The 15204-nt window shown below is 39.9% G+C and overlaps 2 protein-coding genes across 4 annotated transcripts in view; one reads left to right on the forward strand and one right to left on the reverse strand.

The window, feature by feature from the left end:
* Window positions 1-1924: 1924 nt before the first annotated feature.
* LOC130917329 (phospholipid scramblase 1-like) lies at window positions 1925-14409 on the reverse strand. 2 transcript variants are annotated; one of them, XM_057838622.1, is made up of 3 exons: window positions 14262-14409; window positions 12083-12135; window positions 1925-2753 (listed from the first exon to the last, which is right to left on the reverse strand). In XM_057838622.1, the coding sequence occupies exons 1-3, from the start codon at window positions 14325-14327 to the stop codon at window positions 1925-1927; spliced, it is 948 nt and encodes a 315-aa protein (XP_057694605.1). In that variant the 5' UTR covers window positions 14328-14409. The 2 variants fall into 2 exon arrangements, with proteins under 2 accessions (XP_057694605.1, XP_057694606.1); XM_057838623.1 differs by having other exon boundaries at window positions 11933-12135.
* LOC130917327 (unconventional myosin-XVIIIa-like) overlaps window positions 13893-15204 on the forward strand; it is a 176664-nt gene continuing 175352 nt past the window's right edge. For both annotated transcript variants that reach the window (XM_057838614.1, XM_057838615.1), the window contains exon 1: window positions 13893-14038. The gene's annotated coding sequence lies outside the window, so the exon portion shown is untranslated. The remainder of the gene's footprint in view (window positions 14039-15204) is intronic.

A 15204-nucleotide genomic window follows, 5' to 3' on the forward strand; every position in this document is an offset into this window, starting at 1 on the left:
CGAATGCAGCTATTTTACCCCATTATCCCCCAACCGTGCTCATGCTCTTTTGATGGGTGAATCGGAGATATGATCCTTTTAATTTCATGGTAGGTAATATGTTTTCTCCACTAGAGGGCACTCATGCTCTTTGGCTGGGTGATGTTTCATTTCTGTTGATTTTTTGAGTCAGAATTCGATGATTTGTGTGTAGTTCTTTGTTGTAATATGGGCATATAATAGGTTATAGTACAGTATAATGATAACAGTTCAAATAGATGGCATTGTAGGCTACTCGGGGAAAAAAATACCATTATTAAAAAAAAATTGAGATTGTATGAAGTAAATCATTACTTGAGTGTTCTTTTGACAGAATTTTTTTTTTTACTTATACTTGAGTAGATTTTTTAGATGAATACTTTTATTGTGAACTGAGTATTATTTTGTAGTAATACTACTCTTGTTTTTTTATTATTTTGTCTACTCTACCCACCTCTGTTAATAATGAAAATGAAATAATTCCCAGATAGCAAAATATAACAGTGGACATGGGCAAGATGTACTGCAAATTTCGGCCCAAATTCCTAAAACGGATCCAACCCACTGTCTTTTTGACTCAGTAAGGAGTCACTTGCTGGATTAGCAACCAGTTTTGGGCCAGAAATGGTCCAAAGTAGCAGACGCGACATTAATGTATGGCTCGGATATGGTACACAATCTAGGCCAGATTTGTTTCAAAACCGTTTTCAGTATTTCCATTTTGTCCATTTTGTTCAATGTATCATACTTTAATTTGTTTATATTGCAAATTAAATTCATCTATTAAAAGCAATAATGACAACAATTTTTCATGCCATTTATTAATGCTAACATTAATGCAGCATACAACAACAGAACAATACAACATTGTTTTTTCACAAAATATTTTTTAATTGGAACAAGCAACTCCATATTAAAGATGACCCATTTTTGGACTGTAAACAAGATATTGTATTTATTAAGATTCTGGGCTAACGGGGGATCTAAATTATTGACAATGAGAGGGAATGGTAGTGTCCGAAGAATCCGGTGGGCAGTTTGGTGATAGGACAGGTCAACGGGCAGGCAGGCGTTTTGCCAGGCAAGCTGTACAGGATCTATGGGGGAAAACACAAAAATGAGCTCAGTATCAGGATTACAAGATTCTTTGTTAGCTGAAAGTCACATACCTGTAGGTGAGTTGTTGATCTGGCGATTATGTGAGGTCAAGGACCGGTTTAAGTAAGCGACTGACAATGATCAGCAGCACCTGGTCCCAGGCTCACCCATCTGTGCAATCAAGGCAGTGATACAAATACACAAACACAAGGAGGAGGGGCTCAGTAGATTTCAAACATTGAAACATTTACAGCAACACAGAGTAAATGCTTTCTCCCCCCGTATGTTGTTATGCAACAAATTTTGAATCACTTAACTTGCAGACATGGCAGATCACTTGAATACACCGGTCATTTTATTAAAGCTCGATTGAATAACTTGTTTAGCATTTAAGCAGTGACTTCAAAACGCGATGACGACTTTGTATAAAGCACTTACCATACAAATTTGCCGTCCACTGATGTGTCGTGACTCCTACGTGCTCTTCTGTTTAGTTGCCTTTCAGGTGCCCGCTGACAGTGACGTCACATGTCAATCGCTAAATTTGAGAGTTTGAGCGCATCTGGTCTGCACGGTCCGCCCCGGAACAGTCGTAACCTATCATTTGGACTGTCATAGTGCTGATCCGGGCCGCATATGGTGCACTGACGTTAAGCGGGTGTGATCGCTATGCAGATCTGGCGAGCTGAGGCTGGATCCGGCACGCAGTCGCCTGCTATTGGGGTTGTCAAACCTTGCAATGTTTACAATCTGAAATCTGTGACATTGCTAAAAAAAAAACACACCAAAAAGCTGTCTCATTCTTTTCTTAATTCCTTCGGGGTTTATTCTCATAAAACATGAAATCTATGAGGAAGCAGGCTCCAAGTATCACAGCCTTTGTCTTAACATCCAATTCCATTGGAAATGAAACCACAAAGTTATCTGCATCTGTAAAACTTTCTTGTATGAAATCACTCCATTGTTTACTTATTTGTCCAATGACGGCAGACTCGTCCAAAGAGGTTACCTCGAAGGTTGTGTCAGACATACAGTTACAGTCACAGGATGGCCCCACGATCTTCAGCTGAGGCATTCTTGTCTCATTAAGGATAGTAAATTTGGGCAAAAGAGGGTGCCAATTCTGTTCCACGTAGCCTATTGGATGTCCATGAGGGCTCTGCACCTCCAGCTCCTGTAGGCAGAAGGGGAAGCAGCACATAGTGCACCTCATCGGGCGCGTCAAGGTTATAATTTCTCGCCCCAAATTGTCATGGAGGCGAATGGTGAAAGGCCGATTGGGGCCGCAAGCCTGCGCGGTGAAAAGGTCATTTTCCTCAATCGTCGCAAACACCTGCTGCCCTTGGGTAGTCGTTACTGTGTAAGCATTGTTCATCTCCCAACCAATAATAATCTCATCCAGCTGGACCCTCTGATGCACTAGGAACTGGTTGAACTGACTCAGGCAATCCAGACCAGGTGGGAAACATAAAGCTGGGCCAGGTAAGGATGTCTGCATGACAGCAGGTTGCAGTGTGCATGGTGGAGTCACTACTGCTACATTCTCCATTGGATAGACTGCATTGCGACCAGTCTGGTTTCCGATGTAATACACTGGTGGACCTGTGTTTCCTGGACACGTCATCAGCCCGGTCCACCTATGAAGAAAAGCAGGACGTTAACTACCCTTAGCCAGAGGGGCAGTAACGCGTTACATATACTTCTGAAACATTTTGAGAAATATATACTTCTAACAAGGGTGTAGGTTTGCATAGGGACGGTAAGGACATAACACTACCAACTTTTCAGGATGGTCAGATTGATCCCACCAACTTTTAAAGTGCCTATGACAGCAAAAAGCATGTTTATTTCATATTTTCCGTATTTTATGCTCCTGAATGAAATGGACCGCTCGAATGTGTGTGGAAGCGATTGATATATTTATTTAGTTTTTTGAATCCCGCGCCATGAAAATGAGCGACTTCCTGTTTTGACGAGGATTGCTAATGTGACGTCATTGGGATAGTCATCTTCAGTATACAGACAATACTACAGTATGCAGAACGACCGCGGATTCAGCTGGTTTTGTGGATTAATTGGTTTATTTTTCGCATCACGCCAGCCAAACGGCTGCAGAAAAATGTTGCTGCACCAGGGAGAGGCGTGTGAACCTTTTTCGGGTTTCAAAAGGTTCCCATTCACTGGTGGATATTGGCCAAAACAAGCCCTACTACTGTGGGACCATTGGACTTACGAGGAAGTGAGTAGACATCATGTTTTGTTTTATGTCAAATACTGGGATCAGTTTAATACGGAGCTGGCTTGCATTTTGTAGCGGACATGCTCCTTGTCCACCCGGCCGACGACCGGCGGCTTGTCACACATCCCCCCGCCGGGAGAGCACTATACTCGGTTTATTGCCCTCTTCATCTGCCCAATGTTCTGTCAAATTTCCACCTGATCAGAAATTGCAACTTTGTGTTAAAAATGGCCACGAATACAGCGATTACAAAGTAAACACAGCAAACTTTCTTTAAATAAAGGACTATTTATTTACGTTTGATCATGAATGGGCATGTAGAAAAGCTCTCCTCACCTCCACATTCTGTCATGTTAGCTGCACAGCAACTGCAGCCGCTCTCCTATGACTCTCTCACTGTTTACGTCTTCACCGTGTAGGAAAACATTATTTTGCCATATTCGTGTTGACCATTTGACAGCTATGCTCTCCTCCAACGTTGGCCGGTTTGTCCGGCGGTCATTGTCCAGCTGCTTCCCCGCAAACGAGCCCTCTGCCCTCAGAAGGGGAACGACGAGCTCTAACTTGCTCGCCGCCGGGCGGGTTGCCGACCCGCGAAGACAATCGACAACCCCGCCGCAATGTGAAATGATCCGGGCTATTTATGTGAGATTTTCCGCTTCGAAGACTTTGAAACATCACTTGTTTCGGGTTAGCATGTCGGCTAGCTGTCATGCCTCTTGGTTTGTTTACATTTTTCGAAGCCGGCAGGGAAATGACAAAAGCCCGACTAACAACGGTGGCATAAAATACTGTCCGGGAGGTGCGACAGGAAAAGGTGAAGTCGACAGTTTTGACCATTATGGAGTAATTTTGCCATGTCGTCCTGAATAAATGCATTTTTATTATTTCATTGTTATTTGTGATGACCATACCATTTATTTAACTATTGAGGAAAAATACTTGAGTAAAAAGAATATCCTGTAAAAATATTGGAGTATTGCGGCTCTCTTTGTCGCATTTTCCTCGTTCTGAATAATTCCCCCTCAATGGGCTGAATAGTAAAACAGATGAAACCTTTCTCCTGCCGACGTAATCCACCTGTTGGGAACGCTAGGGCCCTATAATGGTAGGCGTGGCTAACCGACAGATTAAAAAACTAATTTCTCGTCATCTGCACTTTGCCAAATTGATGTATATAGTCGAATTGTCTCAAATTATGATTATAATTCACATAATAATGCTATTTAAGACTTCTTTTTTTTTTTTTTATCCTTGAAGCAACTTTATTTTCCATATATAATGACTTGAATTATTTAGGTAATTTAGATTGTCTTCCCATGTTGTAAGGATAGAAATAACCCTACCATTATTAAGGTAATTACAGTACTTTGGATGATGACTTGACCACCGCCCCTACACACACACACACATACACGCTCCTCCAAAGCCGGTGTGTTCTGTCAAAATATTCACCCTTATAATATTTTGCTCCCGAAGTTTTTGTGGTGGTGAATAAGCACTCTTTAACATTCAGTTGGACTCTCAATGTTATCCAAAGGTACTAAATAAACAAGTTTCATTATAAACATACACGTGCGACATGAATATGGCATAAATAAATGCTTAAAGACACGGCGAACACCTTAACAGTGGGAGAGCGGCGTGCAGTTGAGATGTGTGCAGCCACATGGCAGGATGTGTGTGAGGAGAACTTTTTCTAAATGTCCGACCATGACAAGGGCGTAGGTTTGATCTAAACATTGGTAGGGACGATATAACAGCATAACCCAGTTCGCACAGTTTAATGGTATGCTAATTCTGATGTTGGTCGGACTTTCAGTAGCAAAATTTGTGGTGTTTCCCAAACCTGCGGAACATTGATGCCTTTTTAAGTACTTACAGTGGCTGTTGCTGGCTGAAAAAAAAATGTCTAATACAGTATCCCTCCTCTTCGAAGGGGGCTGATGAGGTGGCATGTTGTCGACATAAGTGTGCGTGTGTTGCAAGGGCGTGTGTGTGTGTGTGTGTGGGGGGGGGGGGGGGGGTCAAATCACCAGCAGTGCTTAATTTGTAAATCATAAGGTGCCGGAACGCAAAGTACATATGACAGCGCAGGGATGACGAGACATGCACAGGTTCCGGAACATACGCAGAAAATAGTGCTGAAAACAAAACGCAAATGCCCACTTGCCGTACAGTGGGACTTTTCTTTTTTTCTTTCTTTTCGTTGTGCTGTTCTGACTCGTTTTGAACCATCTTCCTTCTTTTTGAAAAAAGACAGTATGTGCAACTGTCTTTTTGGCATGTTGAAATACCGTTTGATCCTGGCCCCCCAGATGCCGCAAATTTTAAAAAAAAAACAATTTTTTTTTTTTTTTTAATGTCAGGGGCGTGATTTTTGGTCCAGCTTTTCAGTGCATCAACCAATCCACGACTCATTCAAATGACGTTAAATTTTTATAAACAACATGCAATTCTTGGAATTTGTTCTGTAAATGAATTTATGCATATTATCATTTTATTCTATACTATAATGTCCGTAACTATATGTGTAATATTCTGATATGTTTTCCGAGAGCACGCAACGTTACTGTTGTTTCCCGTCACGTGATGCGGCAGTGAGATAGAGAGGCACAGCCTGCCGAGAGCCACAAGCTGTGTTCATACTGTTAGCTCCATGTGTTAATAAAGAAACAAAGTTGTCAGCACGTCGTGTGTTCAATACCTTTGTCAACAAAAAGCTCAAAACAAGACACTATGTCCCTTTAAAAGATGCTGGGACTGGAGAGCTGTGAGTAGCAGGAAGCGAGGGGGAGACTGGCGAGAAGCAAAAGTTTGCGGTTGAATGTGGCGGCAGTCCGCTGTTATTTTGTTTATTGTTTTCTTATTGTTGCCATAATAAAGTGGAGAAAGCCATCAACTACTCCTGTCCTTCTTTCCCCCCAACGATTTTATATTATTATTATTTTCTATACACGAGAGGTTCAGGATCTGCCCAAATAAGTCCCGGACCACAGGGAGGCCAAAATCAAGAGGTGCTGGATCTTGTCCCGGCAAATTAACCCCAGGTCACCAGCAAATCAAATGTTTGTTTGAGGGGGAAAAATCAGCACATTCAGGAAATGGAAAAGGAAGTTTTTAGCGTTTACTTTGGAACCGCTCCATTGGCAGCCATTTTTAACATTACGCACATGCGCAGAACTGTTTATTTTTTGCATTGCTGGACAGTTAAGAGATGATGAACAAGTTTGTATTTCTTGTGTATGTTAACATAATTTGTGTTCAAATATGGCAGTTTAAATTTGCTTATAAAATCCAGACTCTTATTCTCAAAGCTTCTAAAATGTTTCTTTGGTAGTTTTTGAAAACAAAGGTTGCAATCTAACAGTGTACCACCTAAACCGGGGGTCGGCAACCCGTGTTTTAAGAGCCACATATGGCTCTTAAAACACGGGTTACCCCTAGTGACTCCCTGGAGCATTTTCAAAAATGTTTGAAAATGGAAAAAGATGGAAGAGGAAAGTATAGTTTTCTTTTTGATATGGTTTCTGTAGAAGGACAAAAATGACACAAACATTCTTAACGTTTACCAATTCTGTAAAAATGTGTAGAATAAATATTAAATATAAATATTTCTGTCAACGAAAATTTGTGTCATAGCCCGACACACGTTTCTATTAGCTGGGTGGGATGCCAGGCAGGTGGCTATTGTAAACAAACCAGCGGCGGAGTGATGGGCCATGGATCCAAAAGAGAAAAAGACAAAAATAACTGAGTACTGCAGAGGATTCAGTGTTTCTTGGGCCAAGTCATTTGCATTCATTGCCAATGCAGAAGGATTGCCTGAACGTTTACTCCGTGGCGAAAAGTTGTCAAATAACAAAATGTTTAATGTGGAAAGACATTTCCAGGGAAGGCATGCTTCATTTGGAGCCGAGTGCCCAGGTGGGAGTGAGATTGCATTACTTCTGAAGAACTTTGAGGAGCGCAAAAATACATTTAAGAAATGAATTGCATCGCCAAACTCCGCTACTGCTGCAAGTTTTGTTGTTACCCGGGAGATAATAAAGCATGGAAAACCGTTCAAGTAGTGCGTTGGATGCACTGCAGGGTAAATAAACATTAAATCATGAAGGCTTATTATGTATTTTTAGCCAACTTAGTCATTTGTTTAGTAAGCTAATATACAGTGCCTTGCAAAAGTATTCGGCCCCCTTCAATCTTGCAACCTTTCGCCACATTTCAGGCTTCAAACATAAAGATATGAATTTTAATTTTTTTTGTCAAGAATCAACAACAAGTAGGACATAATCGTGAAGTGGAACAACATTTATTGGATAATTTAAACTTTTTTAATAAATAAAAAACTGAAAAGTGGGGCGTGCAATATTATTCGACCCCTTTACTTTCAGTGCAGCAAACCCACTCCAGAAGTTCAGTGAGGATCTCTGAATGATCCAATGTTGTCCTAAATGACCGATGATGATAAATAGAATCCACCTGTGTGTAATCAAGTCTCCGTATAAATGCACCTGCTCTGTGATAGTCTCAGGGTTCTGTTTAAAGTGCAGAGAGCATTATGAAAACCAAGGAACACACCAGGCAGGTCCGAGATACTGTTGTGGAGAAGTTTAAAGCCAGATTTGGATACAAAAAGATTTCCCAAGCTTTAAACATCTCAAGGAGCACTGTGCAAGCCATCATATTGAAATGGAAGGAGCATCAGACCACTGCAAATCTACCAAGACCCGGCCGTCCTTCCAAACTTTCTTCTCAAACAAGGAGAAAACTGATCAGAGATGCAGCCAAGAGGCCCATGATCACTCTGGATGAACTGCAGAGATCTACAGCTGAGGTGGGAGAGTCTGTCCATAGGACAACAATCAGTCGTACACTGCACAAATCTGGCCTTTATGGAAGAGTGGCAAGAAGAAAGCCATTTCTCAAAGATATCCATAAAAAGTCTCGTTTAAAGTTTGCCACAAGCCACCTGGGAGACACACCAAACATGTGGAAGAAGGTGCTCTGGTCAGATGAAACCAAAATTGAACTTTTTGGCCACAATGCAAAACGATATGTTTGGCGTAAAAGCAACACAGCTCATCACCCTGAACACACCATCCCCACTGTCAAACATGGTGGTGGCAGCATCATGGTTTGGGCCTGCTTTTCTTCAGCAGGGACAGGGAAGATGGTTAAAACTGACGGGAAGATGGATGCAGCCAAATACAGGAACATTCTGGAAGAAAACCTGTTGGTATCTGCACAAGACCTGAGACTGGGACGGAGATTTATCTTCCAACAGGACAATGATCCAAAACATAAAGCCAAATCTACAATGGAATGGTTCAAAAATAAACGTATCCAGGTGTTAGAATGGCCAAGTCAAAGTCCAGACCTGAATCCAATCGAGAATCTGTGGAAAGAGCTGATGACTGCTGTTCACAAACACTCTCCATCCAACCTCACTGAGCTCGAGCTGTTTTGCAAGGAAGAATGGGCAAGAATGTCAGTCTCTCGATGTGCAAAACTGATAGAAACATACCCCTAGCGACTTGCAGCTGTAATTGGAGCAAAAGGTGGCGCTACAAAGTATTAACGCAAGGGGGCCGAATAATATTGCACGCCCCACTTTTCAGTTTTTTATTTGTTAAAAAAGTTTAAATTATCCAATAAATTTTGTTCCACTTCACGATTGTGTCCCACTTGTTGTTGATTCTTGACAAAAAATTAAAATTTTATATCTTTATGTTTGAAGCCTGAAATGTGGCGAAAGGTTGCATGGTTCAAGGGGGCCGAATACTTTTGCAAGGCACTGTAGCTAATACAGATACATACAGCATGTGTTGCCTTCATTATTAGGCATATTTAAGCCTTTTAATTTTTGCGGCTCCAGACATTTGTTTTTTTTGCTGCAATATGGCTCTTTCAACATTTAGGGTTGCCGAACCCTGAATACATATGCACTACATAACCCCACCTTCTTAAAACTGACACACACAAAAAAAAATTAAATATCCTTGTGTCAGTACAAATCTATTAGAAATTAGTGAAATTATCTGATAATGCTTCAGTTAAATCTTACTCACTTAGATTTCTTTAAATAAGAAAAATACTTTGCTGAAAATAAGCGTAACAGACTTATTTTAAGCAAAACGTTTGTATATTTAACATATAAAAAAAACCTTGTTTGTCAGAAATGTTCTTAATTCAGGAATACAGTTGTGGTCAAAACTTTACATACACTTGTGAAGAACATAATGTCATGGCTCTCTTGAGTTTTCAGTTATTTCTACAACTCTGATTTTTCTCTGATAGAGTGACTGGAACAGATACTTCTTTGTCACAAAAAACATTCATGAAGTTTGGTTCTTTTATGACTTTATTATGGGTGAACAGAAAAAAGTGATCAAATATGCTGGGTCAAAATATATACATACAGCAGCGCTAATATTTGGTAACATGTCCCTTGGCCATTTTCACTTCAATTAGGCGCTTTTGGCAGCCATCCACAAGCTTCTGGCAAGCTTCTAGTTGAATCTTTGACCACTCCTCTTGACAGAATTGGTGCAGTTCAGTTAAATTTGATGGCTTTCTGACATGGACTTGTTTCTTCAGCATTGTCCTCAAGTTCAAGTCAGGACTTTGGGAAGGCCATTCGAAAACCTTAATTCTAGCCTGATTTAGCCATTCCATTACCACTTTTGATGTGTGTTTGGGGTCATTGTCCTGTTGGAACACCCAACTGCGCCCAAGACCCAATCTTTTGGCTAATGACGTTAGGTTATCTTGAAGAATTTGAAGGTAATCCTTCTTCTTCATTATCCCATTTACTCTCTGTAAAGCACCAGTTCCATTGGCAGCAAAACAGCCCCACAGCATAATACTACCACCACCGTGCTTGACGGTAGGCATGGTGTACTTGGGGTTAAAGGCCTCACCTTTTCTCCTCCAAACATATTGCTGGGCATTGTGGCCAAACAGCTCGATTTTTGTTTCGTCTGACCACAGAACTTTCCTCCAGAAGGTCTTATATTTGTCCATGTGATCAGCAGCAAACTTCAGTCGAGCCTTAAGGTGCCGCTTTTGGAGCAAGGGCTTCCTTCTTGCACGGCAGCCTCTCAGTCCATGGAGATGCAAAACACGCTTGACTGTGGACACTGACTCCTGTGTTCCAGCAGCTTCTAATTCTTGACAGATCTGCTTTTTGGTGATTCTCGGTTGAATCTTCACCCTCGTGACCAATTTTCTCTCAGCAGCAGGTGATAGTTTGCGTTTTCCTCCTGATCGTGGCAGTGACAAAACAGTGCCATGCACTTTATACTTACAAACAATTGTTTGCACTGTTGCTCTTGGGACCTGCAGCTGCCTTGAAATGGCTCCAAGTGACTTTCCTGACTTGTTCAAGTCAATGATTGTTCAAGTCAATAATCACTCACAAGAAATTGCTAATTCGTCTTGCTGTATGTATATTTTTGACCCAGCAGATTTGATCACTTTCTCTGTTAACCCATAATAAGGTCATAAAAGAACCAAACTTCATGAATGTTTTTTGTGACAAAGAAGTATCTGTTCCAATCACTCTATCGGAGAAAAATCAGAGTTGTAGAAATAACTGGAAACTCAAGAGAGCCATGACATTATGTTCTTCACAAGTGTATGTAAACTTTTGACCACAACTGTAGATATTGTTCAAAACATTATTTGAAGCTTAATGAGAACAAATGGCAATATTAATTTAAAGTAAGTGGAATAATCTGACACATTAATCTGTTAACTAGCCTTTAACACTCAAATCAAGATGGAGAAAATGATTCAACAAGATTGAAAAAAAAAATTAGCAGATAAAGACGTCATCAATTTGCAGTGTGAAAGTTTGTCTATGTCATACAGATCTATTTTGCATTAATCATTAAATCTATCAATTATTTAAGGTTCATATTGGTAAGAAATGTAGCCCTGACCCGCATTCACCCAATCTGTTTGGTCTTAATGTTCCGTCCCCAGCAAAAATTGTACATGCAGGTTTATGATGTTATATCATCCCTACCAATATTCAGACCAAACCTGCATGAGTAATATTACTTAAAAGTAACATTTGAGTTCATTTGGAGGGAGGGGGGTGCGCTACCTTAGCCAGTTATGTCCATTTATATTGTCATTACTTATTCTGAAAATGTTGTTCCAGATGCTGTATGGCATAAAAAAGAGCCATGGTTGTAAAGAAAAAGAAGCAACAGACAATAAGAAAGAAAATTAACCTGATCATAAAATGCAATATAACATTTGTTTCCCCTGTACACATTGAACATCATAAAACATAATAATGCTACATTGTGTGATGAGTATTTTCCCTGGTTTACTTTCCTCTCTGCAAGAAGGTTAGTGTTGAAAATTTGTATTCTCAATTACTTTAAAAGGTTATACAAAAGTCATTACAGCAAACATAAACTATTATTAACACCTATTGATTTTATACTCAATTGCCAGTCACTTGCCATATCCATTATTAAGCATGCATTGAATTCTCAAAGTTACAATGTTACATAACAGCCATTATCAGATGTGATGATAATTATTGAATAAAATACACACCATGTGCTCTTATCAGATGGTTCTTGATCTTCAGTCTATCCAACAGCAAGTACTTTGCTCTTGATACGTGAGATGTGTTTTTCATGATATTGAAACCCCTTAGCAACAGGTTTCTTTGTCTTCAACACAGGTAAAGAAGGATCACATTACCTCTCTTCATAGTTTGACTTTTGTGGGAGGGAGGGCAAAACATCTTGACGACCCTGAAATACATATACGAATATATATTAGGCCTGAACGATATTGGAAAAAAACTATTATTGAGATTTTATGGGGTTTCAGATTTTGTACCCCATCAGAAATTGCTTTGCGGTTCTGCACATGTGCGTAATATTACAACCGAATGCAGTGATTCCAAAGTAAACACTATAAACTTTCTATAAATAAAGTAATTATGTATTTACGCGTTGTCATGGACGCACACGAAGGAAAGTTCTCTCTCACCGCGTCTTCCGTCTATCTGTTTTCTGATTTTGGATTCTAAAACGAGAAATGAAATAACGAGTCGTTATCCATTTTCCGATTTTGGATTTGAAAACGAGAAATGAAATAACAAGTTGATGTCAGTTTTCTGATTTTTGATTTGAAAACAAGAAATGAAATAACAAGTTGTTATCAGTTTTCCGATTTTGGATTCTAAAACAGATATGGAATGAACAAATGATGCACTGATACCTCCTCAGGTGAAGTTTTAGGTAAGTAAAACAAAGGTTAATATTTAAAGTGCTTATGACACCAAAAGTATGTTTATTTAATATTTCACGCGATGATTTGATTTTGAGTTCACAACATATGTCCCGCCCTCTACGGCTCCACTACTAGCTAATAGCGTACCGCACGAATGCTATTTTTAGACCGTGACGTCGCCATCGTAACGTGGAAGTGGGTCATTATATACACGCCCTCGAATACGATCCATGTTATTTCTGCTTGTTTTCTCCGGTAATCTTTTAAAAAAAGAACATTCCGATCAAACACTGCTGCTATGGAAGTTGTAGAAACGACTCTAGAGACATTACGACATATGAAGGATGTTTTCTTCATACGTTTCCTGAAACAAAAAAAAAACGTGAAGAACGGATCAACTTGTGCGGACGTCCAAAAGACTAGTTTAACGCCAGCAAGGTAAAGGCAGTAAACATTTTGCTGGGGGCCATGGTCCTTCAGAGGACGAAAAGGTAAGCCATTTTGATATTTTTACTTATTTTTTAGCGTGGCGTTTTGCCGTGCTGCTTCTGTCTGATAATGAATGACCAGAAAAAAATTAAAATGGTATCTTATTGCCACTGTTACCTTTTCTGTTGTAAAAAAAAACAACTTTAGTAAAGAGGAAGTGTAAATAAATTATAGAATTTAGATTTGTTATTAACGAAAAAATTAAAAGTGTTCGTTGGCTGTCACTATTTGCGATCGCTACTTAAAAATAGCCATGTAAATTGCCCCCAAGAACGCTCAGAGAGGTAAGACAACCAGAGGATATAATATATGAGAAAGACAGGGCATACGGTGGTAAAGAATAGATTTTTGAAACAGGAGAATGTCATTGTCAGCAGCGTAAGGCAATACACACAAGAAAAAGGTGTCGATAAAAAAGATAACTCTGGATCAGGTTTGCTCTTTTTCGGCCCTTGACAGTCAAACCATCTCTTTAACTGAAAATTTGAATGTTCTTCCACATCTTTACCTGTGAATTCGGCACCAGGGACATCATTTTCGGACAGAATTGGTAGGTTTTGCTCAGTAAACATCTCGTTCGTCCACAATTTCCATTCATTTACAATTAGGAACAAACGGGAGGTTGACCCAAGCCACAATTGCTAACGTCATGAATAATAATGAGCAAAAGTGATGCGTTGCTTGCGGTACGCCATTGGGACACATTCATATTTAGTCCAGAAAAAGAATGTTGTTGCGCCAAAAGTCCAGAAGGTGTCGCCCTTCAGTCGCACTAAGCGGTGTTGTGGGAGCAGCCACCGATGGGAGGACGCCAGCTACAAGCATTTTTTTTTTCTCTTTTTTTTGCAGTCGATGGCTACAAGCCAAGCTGGCTTCGCAGCTGCGCCCTGGAACGTGTTACCAGTGCTGCTCAGTTTGCTGAAGAGAACCGTGAGTATATTTTATTTCACATTTACGAATTGCGCATTGTACGACAAGTCGCAGATGTGTGGAGCATGGCGAACCGGATAATGTTCACTACATTTCAATGCGTTCCTGGATTTTCCATTATAAAATGAGGACAGAAACCAAGGCTGTGACTTAGATTACATACGATAGCAGGCAATTGGATTTATGCACTTAAGTTTAACTAAACCGTCACCAAGCTACTCACTGGCATTGGCTTGTGGACCTTTTTGGTTTGCGATGACATTGGAAAAATGACATAATTGTGTTTCATCCACAAAACCTCTCCCCACCTAAAAGTAGCTCAGCTAGCTAGTGTAGCCGAAAAGCTACACCTTTAGCGCTGTCATTGTTTTTGTCCCGTAGTTTGCACATTAGACACATAGTCGCCGTTTTTGAAAACCAATGTCGCTTTGTGTACTGGTGTGCGCCAGGTGTTGGCATCCTTTTTCCCGCAGTTCGTTAAGTAGCTAAATAGGCAAGGGCTTAACAAACAGCAGGCGCTGGGTTTAATGTCGTGCTAATTAAAGGGAGACTCTTGCCCTGTATTATGCATTGTTGCTGTGGATGGAAGAAAAAAGATTCAAGTCATTCAAGGAATGTTCAAATAGCTCCACTCATGTTTAAATAGTGACATTAAAGTAAACATTTTATCAGAAAATGTATGCATGTCATAATTAGAGCTGGGAATCTTAGGGCACCTAACGATTCGATTACGATTACGATTCAGAGGCTCCGATTCGATTATTAAACGATTATTGATGCACCCCCCCCCCTCCTTTTTATTTTTATTTTATTTTTTTATGTTTTGTACATTAGTTCCAAAATTGTTCAAAAATACTCTTAGTCTAAACCAAACTACTATTTCAGTATCAAGTTAATATATAGCAGTAAACAAATATACAAAAATAACAGTAAATAAAAAACTCCAGTCCCCATTCTGTATCAGCAGCTTTAAACTACATTCAATTCATTTAATGTTGTGAATCAACCGTTAAAGTTGTTAAAATTGCTCCCGTTATTCCATAATTTCCCTTTTGTCTACTTTCGACATGTGAAAGTGTTAAAACTATTTTAATGATAGATTCAAGTCAATATTTTACCGATTTAGGAGTACTTTAGATAAAAAGTTAATTAGGTTTGCTTGGAAG

This window comes from Corythoichthys intestinalis, chromosome 6 (genome assembly GCF_030265065.1).
Source record: "Corythoichthys intestinalis isolate RoL2023-P3 chromosome 6, ASM3026506v1, whole genome shotgun sequence".
NCBI classification, from domain to species: Eukaryota; Metazoa; Chordata; class Actinopteri; order Syngnathiformes; family Syngnathidae; genus Corythoichthys; species Corythoichthys intestinalis.